Source organism: Podarcis raffonei, chromosome 7 (genome assembly GCF_027172205.1).
Source record: "Podarcis raffonei isolate rPodRaf1 chromosome 7, rPodRaf1.pri, whole genome shotgun sequence".
Classification (NCBI taxonomy): Eukaryota; Metazoa; Chordata; class Lepidosauria; order Squamata; family Lacertidae; genus Podarcis; species Podarcis raffonei.
Window position 1 is genome coordinate 83,865,532 of NC_070608.1, and position 16,583 is coordinate 83,882,114.

A 16,583-nucleotide genomic window follows, 5' to 3' on the forward strand; every position below is an offset into this window, starting at 1 on the left:
GAAAGGTTACGAGTTTACCTAGCCTAAACTGAGATGGAAGGAAGTCAATTGAGTGATGTTTGTAGGTTTGTTTGTTTTATGTCTATATGTGTTACTTCAGTTTTTCTTCTCTGTTGACACTATTTTTTCTCTTTTATCTATTACTTTTTTAATGTCTTTGTGCTCTTTGATGTTGTTTTCAAGAATTCAATAAAAAGATTATAAAAAAAAAATAGAGGAGAAATTCCACCCCAAATTCCATAAAGTGGACAGTGGTGGCATGGTCATGACAAATGAAAATGCAAAATTCCTGTGATTTTCTAAGTCAACTGAGTTGCAAATGGGTTTTCTTTTTCCTGGAAACAACATGGAAATGAGTTGTAAGTTTCTGCTAGGTGCCACTAAATTTCAAGAAGTGGATTGTACATCATGTGAAAGATCGCATAAAACATGAGAATTAACGAGTAAGGAAATGTCGGGAAGACAGGCATCTGTTTTATCTGTGCAGATGAAAAGGCTGTGGTTGCCTTCCCTCCCAACGCTTGTTTCTCAAAACAATTTGGAGTAATTCTCTCTCGCTGGAACTATCCTGTTCTGTCACTGTTATCATTTAAGCCTCTGAACTTCTTGCTCATTAATTGTGCAGACAGCATGTGACGGGCAAGTCTATAAAATGCATGACCAGTTTGTCTGGAGGCGCAGCAAGCCACACATTGTGTAACAAACAAAAATAGCCGAGCTCAGCACATGAGGCAGACTGCGGAGGCAGGGAGGCCTGATAATAGAAGGGGAATAAATTGTGGGATAGAATCCTTCCAACACTGGGTGAAGGGTTAAGTCGCCTCACACGCCGCCTTTGATTGGTCATTTTGAAAGGAATTTACGTTCTGTTTTCTTTGTGTCGGGAGAAAGCAAGTTCATGCAAAGTGCTGTGAGGTAACAAAAGTATTCTGGCAAGCAGATCTGTGAGGGGAAGTGGGGGAAAGATACAGTAGGAAAGGAGTTGATCTCTGCTTGTCTACAGGTGACTCTTTGAAACATTTCCTTCGCTGTGTTCATGGGACTTTGCCTTTCGTAGAGGATTCCCCATTGTGTGTCTGAGCAAGCAACGTGTGGCGTGTTCTTGAGTTATTAAATAAACCTTGAGAGCATAGCTGTCAACTTACAGATTTGAAAATAAGGGAGCAGCAGCCTCGAAAATAAGGGATCAGCAGCCAAAATAAGGGATCAACAATTAATTTGATAAAATGCATATTTTGTTGCATGCAAATGGCTTTAGATACCTATTAGGTCCATAAATTACCATATAGCATATATTCAACACAAAAAAACAGCAACAATTTGTTGTTGACAAAGGACAGCTGGACATAGAAAGGGCCCCATTACCTTCAGTAGCTTATTTAAGGGATATCATCAATAAGGGACACCAGTGGGACATGGCACTGGGATAAGGGACTGTCCCGCCAAATAAGGGACGCTTGGAAGCTTATGCTTGAGAGGCACTGCCACCTTGCCAACCCCCCACAGATAAGTGTCCGTGACAGCAGGGGAGAAAGAAGGTGCAAGGCCAAAGGGAGTTATTGGGGAAAGCATCAACCATAGGTTAGCAGGGTGTTCTTCGCACCCTCTATAGTGGCCTGAAATGCTGCTATTGATGTAGGGCAAGGCCTCCTTATGAAGAACAATTGGGGGGATGGAGCAAATGTTTAAGTCCAGTGCACACAGGGCCAAACTGCATGTTCCTTTTGCAGATACTATATGTCCATGACTGCACTGTGTAGCCCTGTGAATGTAAGGCATTGCTTCCATGGGTCCTGTTGCATCCACCACATGTAAGACTGTTGAGCTTTGAGATGGACAGCTGTACCCGTTGGAAGGCTTGGGTGCAGTGCTGCTCTGCCATCATACATGACCACACGCCCCTTCCTCAAACCTGACCTCCATACAATGTTGGACTACAAACCCCATCATCCCTGACCGCTGGCCATGTGGGCTGGCCATGATGGGGATTGTAGTCCTACTGCATCAAGGTTAAGGAAGGCCTCTCTGCACACTTAGATCTTTGTCTGAAGTAAACCTTCTGGGAATGATGCCATAACACAAAAGGCACGCAGTGACTATCAAACACACTGTGTGGAACACACTTGCAATCTAAGCAGCCTCCACACAGCTATTTGTGCGAACTAGAACCTTCCCATTATAAAGGCACCATCCCAGCACTCTTGATCTCTGTAGCTCCATTTCTGCGTAGGCAAATAAGACTAAAGTGTGAGCAGATGCCTGTCCTGTTCTGTTGTCCCTCTGTGTGGATTGATTTTGCCTCTTGTTGCACTCTGCTACCTTCTGGTTCAACTTGGATAATTTTTAAAATTCATCTAGGAATTGGTGCATGCTTACTTTGCTACAGTTTTCTGTTGACATTCTGTTGACAGCGCACATATGTGCATTGATTTTAAAACTCTGTGCAAAAAGTATTGTTGATGTGATCGTGCAATTACATGAAGATTTGTTGTTGTCATGTGATTTAATCAATGCCCATATGAACTCCTGATCTTCAGCAAACCGCTTACATGGTCTGAAAATTTTAAAGAAAGATTGGTGGACTGAATCATAGAACTATAGATTTGGAACGATTCTCTAGGGTCGTCTAGCCCAACTCCCTGCAATCTCAACTAAAGCATCAGTGACAGGTGGCCATCCAGTCTTTCCTTAAAAAGCTCCAATGATGGAGAGTTCACCACCTTCTTAGGGAGTCTGTTCCACTCTTGAACAGCTCTTACCATCAGAAATCTCCTTTCTTGTAACTTGAAACCATTGATTCAGGTCCTACCCTCCATAGCAGAAGAAAACAATCTTGCTGCATGATTAGCCACTTCAGAACCCCCAAATCCAGAGACAAGTTTGGATAAGGAGAATTTTGTAAATATTCCTAAATATACTACTCTAAGAGAACACTTGTTCTCTTCTGCAAAAATCCGAAGCATTTCCCTGATCTGGTCATTGAAATTTGCTCACGTACATCCCTGTGAATGGAAAGGAAGCCAGGTGTTCTGGAACCCTCTCCCCAAAAGCTTAGTTTTATGCAGCTATACGTCACAAAATCTCTTAACCTCCTCACTAAAATAACCACCGTTTAGGTTTAGATCCAGGTTATATCCGTAAGAGAAGAGCCATGGGTGGGAACAAGAGGGAAAGAAAGAAAAAGGGACTGCAGAAGGGGAAGAGAACAACTGTGGAATAAGCATTAGAGGGAAATCTTATATATGACTACCAGAGCTGCTCTGAAATAATCAGTCATGTAATTAGCAAATACCTAAGGAAAACACCAGACTTCTTTATTTGAGCTGGGCACCCGAACCACAGGAGGCAATCAGAAAAAGGAGGTTGCTGTTTACATTGGGTTATGTAAGACGTACAGGGTGGATTTGAGATAACCAAGAGATTGGGTTTCGGATGCATGCAGCTGTTTGCAACTTGGTACTAGCCACCTGTGTTCTTTTGTATGCAGGTCAAATGGTCACAAAAGCAAGTTGCTACAAAGACGGGCAGGTACAGGTGGATCCTTCTTTCTGTAACCCCAAGACTCAACCAGCTCCTGGAATTGTTCCTTGCAAAATGGCAGCTTGCCCTCCCAGGTAACAAAACCCATCGCAAATTGTGTGTTTCCTCTTGGTGCATGCATTTATTTTAAAATGTTTGCAAGACAACTTTTTGAGGAAAAGTTTCCGAGGCATTTCCAGGGAATGTTATTGAGGTTTTGTTCAATCTGCACTGGCTTCCAGTTTGTTTCTGGATAAAAATCCGAGTTTCTAGTCACTGATTATAAAGCCCTAACCTGTTCCGAGACCAAGGGATTTGAAGGGTTGCCTTCTCCGTCTGTCGGGAACAGCCCAGGCTAGGACCAGAAAATGTTGGCCCTGTGTACGGCTGCCCTGTCCCCAGTTTTAAATCACTTCAGCCATGAATTCCTTTATTAGCCTCCAATTCCTCTCCTTTTTCTTTCTCCTTGTCCTAACCCACCACCTGCAATATGGAAATAATACAGTGGTACCTCGGTTTAAGAACAGTCTGGTTTAAGAAAGCTTCAGTTTACAAACTCCGCAAAACCGGAAGTAGTGTTCTGGTTTGAGAACTTTACCTTGGTCTAAGAATGGAATCTGAATGGTGGAAGGGCACTGGCAGCAGGAGGCCTCATTAGGGAAAGCGCACCTTGTTTAAGAACAGCTTCGGTTTAAGAACAAACTTCCAGAATTGATTAAGTTCAAAAACCGAGGTACCACTGTAGTAGTAAACTACCTTAAAGGTAAAGGTAAAGGGACCCCTGACTGTTAGGTCCAGTCGCGGACAACTCTGGGGTTGCGGCGCTCATCTCGCTTTACCGGCCAAGGGAGCTGGTGTACAGCTTCCGGGTCATGTGGCCAGCATGACCAAGCCGCTTCTGGTGAACTAGAGCAGCGCACGGAAATGCCATTTACCTTCCTGCCGGAGCGGTACCTACTTATCTACTTGTACTTGGATGTGCTTTTGAACTGCTAGGTTCAAACTGCAGGAGCAGGAACTGCAGGAGCAGGGACCGAGCAACAGGAGCTCACCCCGTCGCGGGGATTCGAACCGCCAACCGTCTGATCACCAAGCCCTAGGCTCTGTGGTTTAGACCACAGCCCCACCCGCGTCCCACAGTAAACTACCTTACCTGTTCTCAAAACCGTTTAAACTGAAAATTTGGATCGTCAGCCATGCCTGGCTTGATGGTTCGTAAGTTACGAAGACTCGATATATTGAAGAGTGAAATGCTGAATATTATTACTATTATTTGTTAATAGTAATACCTTTGTCTGCTCTCTTCTGCCTCCTGCTCTTCAGCATCAAGAGATGCTGTACAGACCAGACTGGCCTGGGGAAGGTTGCTGTACAGGCAGACTGGCCTACACAGCATCACAAAACCAGCCTCTGCCTCCTCCGACACTGTAGACATATTTCCAGAAGTTCTGCGGTGGGAGGAGGAAGAGGAGTAGTGATGTGCAGGGTCCAGGTAAGTTTCCTTCCATTTTTTGACCCTGTGCTCTGGTGTGAGCGAGCTGACTCAAGCCACAGCACAGAACCAAAAAAAAAAAGCGCCAGAGCACAGGAGCTAAAATGGGACATCCGGGATGGGATCAGAAGCTGGGGTGACTTCTGTCCATGCAGGATGTCCCAGTTAAATCGGGACACTTGCAGGCATGCAATTACCTGCTATGGAGCAATAAAATAAGCCCTCCAGGTGTTGCCGACTTTAGGTACCATCAGCCCCGGGAAACATGGGGCATCATGGGAGTTGTAGACTATAATATCTGGGGAGCACCATGCTGGCTAGACGTTTGACAGAGAGCAATCACCAAGGGGCTGTGCTTTCTGCTCTCTGTGTCTTTCGATGCTCAGGGGTCATTTTTCACATGACAAATATGACTTCTCGTCAGGATCTTAGTTGTGTTAGAGTTTGAAGGAGGGGGGAAACGTTGAATAATGGAGATAGATAGATATCACATTCAGGTTTGCATGCCTCTTATTAAATATAATAACCAAACTCTCATTTGGGATCCTGCAAGAAAAAGTAATACAGTCCAGAATAAAATATCCTGCAGGAAAAAAGTGCATACCTAGATATGCAGTTTCAGAAAGAAGCGTACTGTTTTTAATTTTTAGGCACTCCAGCACTTTGAGGACACTTCTAATTTCATTGATCCTGAATCACCGTAGTGAAATAGTTATTTAATCACAGCACATGTTAAAATGGGCAAGCAGTTATATCATGGCTCTGCGTGCACATATAGTGCCTTACATCATTTATGTGCACTCTCTCGAGTTAAAAGAGACATCGCATTGCCGTCTGAACCTTCCAGACATCATTTCTGGGTTCTACATGGGATATTTTAGAATTCATGGCTGCAAGCCCTGAAGGGGTTTGGCTGCAGTCCCAGATTTGAGCATTTAAGCCAGCTGAGCTAGCTCATGAAGTCTATAAATATTAGGCTTACACCAGAGCAAAGCTTAAGCTGGTTGTTAAATTGCTGAGCATAATCAAAACTTGTGCAGCGTAAAACATTTATGTAGCGTTCTTCTCATGGGTAATAGAAGATGATGATACAGTTCCAGTTAATTCCAGTTTAATCCTTATTTATCATTATTATTTATTGATTTGATTTCTCAGCTCTAAGGAAACGCACTCACTTTATTTGGTCTAACAGGAAGTGATGGCAAGCTGTAGAGCAGGGAGTGGCTAACCCCAGGTTTGGGGGCTGAGCAATTTACACAGTACCAGTAAGCTATCATTTGACCATGGGCTTATCCACACTTAGCTTTCCTCTGCTCCTTCTAAGCACAGTCCACATGTTAAAACCCCGTGTCCAATTACCTTTTCTTCCTTCCTTCCTTCTTTCTTTTTCTGCCTGGTAGGTTTCCCTGTGAAAACCTGTTCTTTAAAGTTTAACTGGAGCAAATGACAATCCGTGAAAAAGCTGAATGGACATTTGCTTCAACTGAGCGCTAAAGAGCAGGTTTTGATGAGGAAAGCTTGGAGTAAACAATAAAAAATAAATGCCTCGACAGAGAGCTTTTAAGCCCCAACCTGTGCTTAAAGGTACCTGTGGATAAGCCCTTACAGTGATATTCAAACTAGGCCACTAACAGCAATGTTAGGTACAAAGGTGTTCTGTGGGTGTGTGACAGAGATGGCCCCATCGTCCCCCCTGACATGACCATTAATTAGGCCTGAGCTGGCATAGTTGATAGCAGTGAATGAGAGGGAATTTTTAACAGGAAAGGATTGACAGGGACCCTTTCTCATGTGACCTTTTCGGCATGAGAGCCCTTTATAGCATGGTACTTTCCCATGCAACAAAAGTAATCTTTAAAAAAAGAAAGAAAGAACACACTGCACCATATAGAAGGAGCTCATCCTGCAACTGCTCTCCAAGCTGCTGTTGCCCATTGTGGAAACTGCAGGTCAAGTCATCCTATGCATGCTTATTAATAAGCAAGTTCCACTGAGTCCGTGGGACTTACTTGCAAGTAAGTGCGTACAGCAGGGCCAGGGATCTTTACCAGCTCAAGGACTGCATTCTCCCCTGGTAGTAGTAGTAGTAGTAGTAGTAGTAGTAATAGTAATAATAATAATAATAATAATAATAATAATAATAATAATAATAATAAATACCCTGCCCATCTGGCTGGGTTTCCCCAGCCACTCTGGGCAGCTCCCAACAGAATATTAAAAACACGAGAAAACATCAAATATTAAAAACTTCCCTAAACAGGGCTGCCTTCAGATGTCTTCTAAAAGTCAGGTACAGTCATACCTCTGGTTGCAAATGTGATCCGTGCAGGAGGCATGTTCGCAGCCTGAAGTGCCATGATTCGGCACTTCTGCACATGCGCGTGACGTGATTCGGCGCTTCTGCACATGCGAGTGACATCATTTTGTGTTTCTGCGCATGTGCAAGCACCAAAGCCCGGAAGTAACCCATTCTGGTACTTCTGGGATCGGCGCGATCCGCAACCCGAAAACGCGTTCGTAACCCAAGGTATGACTGTAGTTGTTTATTTCCTTGACATCTGATGGGAGGACGTTCCACAGGGTGGGTGCCACCACCAAGAAGGCCCTCTGCCTGGTTCCCTGCAACCTCACTTCTTACAGGGAGGGAACCGCCAACATACGCAATGTTCTCTGAGCGGTACAGGAAGGAGCAAAGCTGCGGTGGTTTGCACAGTGCAAAGAAGGGACTGGACAACACTCCAAGTAGAACCAAGTGGTTGCAGAGTTTATAGGCTACACCAATGAAGCTGTAGGTAGTTGGGGGTCACAGTTTTGAAGGTGCCCCCATATAGAAAAACTGAATTTTCTCATAGACATAGGGAGGAGGCTACTGAGATAGCTGTAAAAGCGATTTCTGTGCTCAGCCCCCTTTCATTTGATTTCTTGCTGCTGTTTTCATAAATGATGAAGACAGAGAAAAAAGATCTCTTGACTTTGACTTGGTGAAATTAGCAGCCCTGAAACTAAGTCCTAGTTCAGGATTTGTGTCCAGTAACAGTTTGGTGTTACATGTTTCATGGAATAATATGTGTTTACAGATAATAATAATAATAATAATAATAATAATAATAATAATAAATATTCTTATTTGTTCCCCGCCCACCTGACTGGGTTGCCCAGCACAAAACATTCACAAGCATAGTACAGTGGTACCTCAGGTTACATACGCTTCAGGTTACATACGCCTCAAGTTACAGACTCCACTAACCCAGAAATAGTGCTTCAGGTTAAGAACTTTGCTTGAGGATGAGAACAGAAATTGTGCTCCGGTGACACGGCGGCAGCAGGAGGCCCCATTAGCTAAAGTGGTGCTTCAGGTTAAGAACAGTTTCAGGTTAAGTACAAACCTCCGGAACGAATTAAGTACTTAACCTGAGGTACCACTGTACACACACAGTTTCACCTTGGAGTCAAGTGTTGTGCATTCTTGGTTTAGGCAACAAGTTTTGAAGAGAAAGCGGGGACAGAGAGGAAGAGATAGCTGTGAAGTAGAACATCCCAGAAGTGTTGACGGGAATGTTTTAGGTCACTTGCAGAGGACTTGGGTTACTGCTCCAGGTTTCTCTCTTTCCGCACTCTTTGCCAATCAGCTGTCATCATCTGCCGGCCTTTTCCATGCCAAGTTCTGATATCGGGCAGTAATCTTGGGGGAAGAGAGAAACTCATGGGCAGATTTCCGAGGCTGCCTGAAGTCCGCTCCTGAGGTCAATGACTAGAACATCTGTTCAAACAGCAGAACAAGGGAAATTGTGAGCGCAGAGTGTCCTATGATTTCTGTCTGCATTTCATTACTGGTTCCTAGATACAGTGGCAGAAGCGGAACATGTATGTGGCTGTTAAAAACAGCAGAAAACAAGGCTGGAGGAGTCTAAACAAGCTGTGCTTACTGTTATATATTGGGTTTAACACATTTTATGTTACAAGGCAGGGACGCGGGTGGCGCTGTGGGTTAAACCACAGAGCCTAGGACTTGCCGATCAGGTTGGTGGTTCGAATCCCCACGACGGGGTGAGCTCCCGTTCCTCCGTCCCTGCTCCTGCCAACCTAACAGTTTGAAAGCACGTCAAAGTGCAAGTAGATAAATAGGTACCGCTCCAGCGGGAAGGTAAACAGAGTTTCTGTGCGCTGCTCTGGTTCGCCAGAAGCGGCTTAGTCATGCTGGCCACATGACCCGGAAGCTGTACGCCAGCTCCCTCAGCGAAGAAAGCGAGATGAGTGCCGCAACCCCAGAGTCAGCCACGACTGGACCTAATGGTCAGGTGTCCCTTTACCTTTACCTTTATGTTACAAGGCGCATTCTACCCAATCGTATAAGCATTGGTAGACGAGCGTTCTAATGGCAAGTAAGCGCATGCACTTTCAACTGTCAACTGTCAATGGTCATTTCTTTTTCGGCATTATTATTGTGTTGTCTAGTCAGTTCGGTTCTTGTTTTCCTATGAGTGAGCTGTTGTCACTGACAAATGTTAAATAAACGTAGTTGAGGAACTTATACTGCCTTGGGCTTTTGACTTCTTCCGAACATTTAACACTTACCAATATGCGATGATGGATTGAGGGGGAGTCCCCATCACACTGAATTATTTCTCTCACAGCAGCGCTGAGATGCGGGAGGGTGCATGATGTAATCTGCACCTTTCTTCTAGAATGTTGTATTTTGAAATGTGCAATAAAAAACAAAACATTTGACAGGTTTTTTCCCCAAAGCATATCATGAATCAGGCAGGAAGGAGGAAGTGTTACTCTTTCTTGCTACTGATTTGCAAAGAGCCATCCAGCAAATTCATGACTAAAGTGAGACTGATGCAGAAATGCTTCGTAAACTGCAAATGAACAACATTTGACAATAACTCAAATTATTCATGCATACTGTTTATAATAATTTGAGTTATTGTCAGTTACCATGCATATGCAGGTCATCGTTTCAATGATTCATTTGCAGTTTGTGAAGTATTTCTGCATCCTTCTGCTGTGCTGAAGAAAAATTTCATGGCAGTGTATATCCGGAATCACTGTTCACTAGGTCTGTTTGCGGACCACTTCGACAACGTTGGACGTCATAAAACAAAGATTTATGGCTTGTTTTCACCAGATAAGAATCTGACCCATTGCTTCTTTCAGAGACTCGCATAGTCTACAAAGACTTTCAGAGACTTATAAGACTTACGTTTATTTGGTTCTATGTTTTCAAGAGAATCCATCAAGAGTGCATATTTTGTGATTTTCAGAGATTTATAAGATTTCTGTTTATTTGGTTTTGCAGAGAGTGCATATTTAATACTGTTCAATGTTCTGTATAGATTATATAAAGAGTTTATATTGACATCGCATTGTTGTACTTGGTGTTGCCTTGGATACTACTGATAATTATTTGCAACACAGGGGTTTATTTGTTTGGTTACTTAAAGTGAGACTGAAGCAGGAATGCCTTGGCTCACAGCTTATACTCTTAACTGTACATACCATTTCTCTCTCAAACCGGACCTTCCTCAATTGGTATGTCTCCCTTGATCGTAAGGTCACTATAAAAGATAGCACTCCCACTATTTTTAATGTGGTTGTTTTATTAAAATATTTGTATCCCACTTTTCTGAGAGGTCAATTAACTCAAGAACTGGAAAGAATTTTTAATTTACAACCCACACTTCAGTAGTTAAGATTGTCAGAATAACAGGTGTGGGAAACAATATTTTTCAGTATTGAGGCTTGATTGATAGTGCAGAACAATTTTGGGACTGTGTTCCCACCCTCCCAGATTGCTTACTGCACCCCTCCCCACCCCATCCCTAAATATATCTGGTGTAAGTATTATACAAGCAAATTCGAAACAGAATCTATGGCTGTACCTGATGCTCCAAAAATTTCCTCTACCCACTGAATTTCCTAGGTGACTCTTGTCTGAGTTCTGAGCCAGTGTGGTGTAGTGGTTAAGAGTGATAGACTCGTAATCTGGGGAACCAGGTTCGCTTCCCTGCTCCTCCACATGCAGCTGCTGGGTGACCTTGGGCCAGTCACACTTCTCTGAAGTCTCTCAGCCCCACTCACCTCACAGAGTGTTTGTTGTGGGGGAGGAAGGGAAAGGAGAATCTTGGCCGCTTTGAGACTCCTTCGAGTAGTGATAAAGTGGGATATCAAATCCAAACTCTTCTTCTTCTTATCCTCCTATGATGAGGATAACATTAAATAGCTTTGAGATCTTTGGAGGAGATCCTGAATGGGAATACAGTGCATAGAAATGAGTCGAATGCCATTCACATTGGCTTAGGCCAAGGGTGGAGAATCTCAGGCCTGGGTACTGAATGTGGACCTCCAGTTCTCTCTCTGGCCCTCAGGGTGCTCCCTGAGCTGCGCTGCTGCTGCTCCACATCCATCTTGAGCTCATTTGCCTGTCTACATTGTACCTTTGAACTGTGGCGATGCCTGGATTTGAGGATCGAAAGATGAGTGTGTGTGTGTGTGGAACTGCCTGACTTTTGGGTGGCTGCCTTGTGCTTTCCAAATATAAGAGTGCCACCCATTTTTCCAACACCACTTGGCGCGTGTCTCAAAAGTTTGCCCATGCGGGAACATGGGTGCAAATAGAATCCTTGCCCCTGGTATCGTCCCCCAATGCTAAATGCCTTTCTTTGAATCTTTCCTTCTTCCTCCTCGTCTAGCTGGTCTGTCGGCAACTGGAGCGAGTGCAGCTTGACGTGTGGAGCAGGCGAGAGGTACCGCTACGTTCGTTGCATGCAGAGAGTTCACTACAAGCCAGAATGGGTTACGGATTCTCTTTGTCAATTCCCGGCCCCAGCCAACAGGGAACTCTGCAACAAACAAAACTGCCCACCGACCTGGAGTGCTGGGTCCTGGTCTGAGGTAAACAAAATTCACAGGAGTTTCCGTCAAATATTGGAGCTGCTCCGACAAGTCCACTTACCCTTTTAGGTACAGCGGCGTTGCGGGCCGGCAATGCCTTGTATCACGGGATCCGGCGTGGGGGCTACAGATGATGGAGGCTCCCCTTTACCGGCTGGAACAAGCTTAGAGCTCCCCTTTACCAGCTGGGTGTTTGGATCCAAGCCTGCCTACAAACTGACCAATGGCAGGCAGGTTTGGAGGCAGGACTCTCCTAGTTGGGTGGGCTTGAAGGGGCAGGTCCACTCCCAGGATATTTTTTTATATATATAATAATTTTTATTAAGTTTTCCATTTTAACAATCCAATCAAATCACATTAATTATTCCAAATTATACAAATACATATCATAAAGTCCAAATATTTTGCCAAATTATAAATTTTTTGTTGGGGGTTCCCATGCTTGGAGTTCAGTAGGGTCCAATCATCTCACATTTCTGCTGCTTTTAGTATTCACCAGTCCCATCTTTCAATCTTCTTGTTATTATCCTTCTTTCTTTAATAGCCTCTGAGTTGTTTCCACAGGTGAGTTAAAGTAAACAATATTACGCTTTAATATATCCACTTTAAACTTCTCAGCACAAAGCCGACACACATCTTCTGTGGTCTCATGAGCAAGGTTTTCCCTGTACAGCCACTGTTTACTTCCTGGAATGCAACTCGCAAATAGTTCTGTGAAGTGGGAAAATACATGAGAAGAATAAACATTCAAATTCAAGACCTAAAAAAAAAACAAAAACCCACATGATTTCACCTGGTTTGTTGGGCTAATCAATGTGAAATATACATACACTCCCAGGATATTTAAGGTGCCCTGGCTGAGCCCCAGCACAAAGAGCTCCCACTATTCACTCATGTGCTCCAGACTTCCTGTCTCCATGTGCAGTCTGATAGGTAAGGTAAAGGATCCCTGGACAGTTAAGTCCAGTCAAAGGCGACTATGAGGTTGCGGTGCTCATCTCGCTTTCAGGCTGAGGGAGGTGGTGTTTGTCCACAGACAGCTTTCTGGGTCATGTGGCCAGCATGACTAAACTGCTTCTGGCACAACAGAACACTGTGACAGAAGCCAGAGCACAAGGAAATGCTGTTTACCTTCCCACCACATCGGTACCTATTTATCTACTTGCACTAGTGTGCTTTCGAACTGCTAGGTTGGCAAGAGCTGAGACAGAGCAATGGGAGTTCACCCTATCACAGGGATTCGAACCACCGACCTTCCGATCGGCAAGCCCAAGAGGCTCAGTGGTTTAGACCACAGCACCACCCGCGTCCCTTGCAGTCCAGTAATATGCCTCCAAGTATAAATTAATCAGGGTGGAGTGTGTAGAATGGCAGCTGCCCTGATGATTTGCTTGTAGACCTTTGACTTCATTCACATGGTGGTCCTAATGTTCTAAATCTGACACATTTGTAAGAATATTTTTTCTTAAAATATTTTTCTAACATGCAGTAAATTTAGCAGTGGGTTGTTTTTTTATTGAACTGATTTTTTAAAAAAATTATCCTACTAGCATCATTCATTATGTCTTGATTTCCTCCCACCCACCTGCAACTTCTGGAAAACATCAACCCCTAAATGCTTGTATTCCGTTCCACTTTCTCAGTGCTCTCGAACTTGTGGGAAAGGCTGGAGGAAAAGAATGGTTTTGTGCAAAAGCTCCAGTTCTACTCCCTGGGCTCAGGTTCTGTCTGATGCTGCCTGTACCTCAGAACTGAAACCAAAGATGCAGGAAGCCTGCCTCCTGAAGCGATGCCACAAACACAAGAAGATCCAGTGGTTTGTGTCCACGTGGACCGAGGTGAGCAAATGGAGAATGCATTTCTATTCATTACAACTTCTACCTTAAACGGAATTTCAAACCTGCGCAGAATTTATTTCTAAATACCATATTTTTCGCCCTATAGGACGCACTTTTTCCCCTCCAAAAATGAAGGGGAAATGTGTGTGCGTCCTATGGGGCGAATGCAGGCTTTCGCTGAAGCCTGGAGAGCAAGAGTTCCCGCCGTGCTTCCTAGGCTTACGGATGGCAGCCTGCATCCCGAAGCCTGGGGAGCACAGAGCAGCGTGCCCCGGGCTTCGGGCAGCTATCTGCAAGCCTGGGGAGACCGGCGGGAGTTCCCGCCGGACTCCCAAGGCTTGCGGATAGCAGCCTGTTCTGGGCTGCCCCCGCCCCAGCCCCGCACCTGGGGGGGAAATAAAAAAAATTTCTTTATTTTGCCCCCGAAAAAAACTAGGTGCGCCCTATGAGCCGGTGCGCCCTATAGGGCGAAAAATACAGTATGTGCTCTATAGAGCACACGGGTAAGCACATTTCTCACACACACACACAATTATAACTTATGCGGAAAACAAGCGATTTTTTAAAAATGCTATCTCGTCAGGGGTTCGCAATGGGATTTCCGCAGATCTTATCCAAGGAGAAACTGCTACTAGAAATAAAAACAATACCTTGTCCCTCATAACACTGTGGAAGAGCCAAGCTTTGACTGTTCATCGAGTAGCGGTTCCGCATGGCGCAGATGTGCTTGCGGTATTAATCGTTTGTCTCCTTCAGCAAATGCCCAAATTGTGCATGGCAAGTGCATGCCCTTCCACAAACTGGTTAGTGTGCGTCAGGCAGGGAGCTTTAATAAGACACATGTAGACACATGTTTAAGGATATAGAAGAAGAAGAGTTTGGACTTGATATCCCGCCTGCACTCCCCTTCAGGAGTCTCAAAGCGGCTAACAATCTCCTTTCCCTTCCTCCCCCACAACAAACACTCTGTGAGGTGAGTGGGGCTGAGAGACTTCAAAGAAGTGTGACTGGCCCAAGGTCACCCAGCAGCTGCATGTGGAGAAGCGGAGACACAAACCCAGTTCACCAGATTACGAGACTACCGCTCTTAACCACTACACCACACTGGCTCTCCTGCCATTCACATGCCTGCGACCAACAGGATTACTATGTAAACAATGTGAACCTGGATCAGACCCAAGGTCCATTAGCCAACCAGAAGCAAGTTGCAAAGGCAAATTACTGTTTTATCTGAAAGTTGCCTTGAGTCCCTTTCAGGGGAAAAGGCGGGATATAAATAAATGCGTCATTATAATCCATGTAGCGGCAGCAGTGCACTGTACATTGCAACTCCCTCCAGCAGTGACCAAAAGTGGTGAGTGCAAGGCAGTTAATTATGCCCAGAGCCGGCCCACCCATGAGGTGGGGTGAAGCAACCGCCTCAGGCAGCAGAAGCGCAAGAGGCGGTGCCCCTGTCCACCCCGCTGATTCCACCCCTGCCAGAGAAGCAAACCAGGTAAGGGAGGTGGCAGAGTGATGCAGCACTGCTTGCTGCTCTCCCCCACCCCTGGGGCAAAGAGAGATCTGCACCAAAGCCTATGGAATTCCCCCCTTCTCCCTGAATCTTATGAGAAGTCTGATAAGAAGCTGCTGTAGGAGGACTGGGATCAGCATCTTGCGAGGGGCGTCTCTAGGACTAAGGTGAAACTATGAAGCTCCCCTGTCAGTCTTTTGCTATTGGGTACTGCATGTTGTTTAAGTAATCTTGTAGGTTTATACTACAGTGGTACCTTGGGTTACATACGCTTCAAGTTACATACACTTCAGGTTACAGACTCTGCTAATCCAGAAATAGTACCTCGGGTTAAGAACTTTGCTTCAGGATAAGAACAGAAATCGTGCTCTGGCGGCACAGCGGCAGCAGGAGGCCCCATTAGCTAAAGTGTTGCTTCAGGTTAAGAACAGTTTCAGGTTAAGAACGGACCTCCAGAACGAATTAAGTTCTTAACCCGAGGTACCACTGTATTGAAAAGTGGGTTTTGGCATGCTGTTGTGTTGTGCTGTTATTTTTGTTTTGCTATCTTATTAAGAAATATGACCGTATTTTTCCATGTATAAGATGCCCCCATGTCACAGCTGTCAACGTTTCCCTTTTTTTAAGGGAAATCCCCTTATTCCAAATAGGATTCCTCACAAGAAAAGGGAAAAGTTGACAGCTATGCCCCATGTATAAGACACCCCCTATTTTGGGGCCTCCAAATTAAGAAAACACCCCTCAGCACTACCCATGTATAAGACGAGCCCCAATTTCAAACCTATTTTTTGGTTAAAAAAACAACAACATGGTCTTATACACGGGAAAATACGGTATATAATATCACAAAATGGTTTTTGTAATGTGTGTTTGAAATGCATCCCTGCTTCTTTGCTGTAAGTCACTTTGAGTTTGGGGTGTGTGTGTAAAAGTGGCGTACAAATGATTGAATGAATCTTGGCGACAGTGAGCCATTCCAATGCACAGTGTTTCACCCCAGAGGGGTAGTGAGTCTTTGCAAAGACTCCTTAAGGAATCTTTCTCCTTAAGGAGGAATCCTTGCAGATCCCCACCGCCCTGCCAGGTGCCAATGTCTTGGCCGCCCCTGATTATGCCATAGAATGTGGAGTGTCAGTTTGAAAATAAAAATTAAAAAAAAACTGGGGAGGGGGAGGAATAGAAGCTAACTTGCTTGAATGCTGATCAGAAGCATTAATAATTATTGAGCAACCAATGTGGAAATATTCTTGTGCTGACTGCAGAGGTGCTGATCAGAACAAAAGCACAGTTAAGCCATATTTATAGTGTTCTGGCGAAGGTGTAA

General features: G+C 44.5%; 1 protein-coding gene across 1 annotated transcript in view; it reads left to right on the forward strand.

The window, feature by feature from the left end:
• Positions 1 to 16,583, forward strand: part of ADAMTS16 (ADAM metallopeptidase with thrombospondin type 1 motif 16) — an 89,916-nt gene that overhangs the window by 65,873 nt on the left and 7,460 nt on the right. The window contains exons 18-20 of the mRNA XM_053397234.1: positions 3,488 to 3,614; positions 11,707 to 11,908; positions 13,552 to 13,746. Of these exons, the coding sequence (XP_053253209.1) occupies positions 3,488 to 3,614; positions 11,707 to 11,908; positions 13,552 to 13,746 (524 nt within the window). The remainder of the gene's footprint in view (positions 1 to 3,487; positions 3,615 to 11,706; positions 11,909 to 13,551; positions 13,747 to 16,583) is intronic.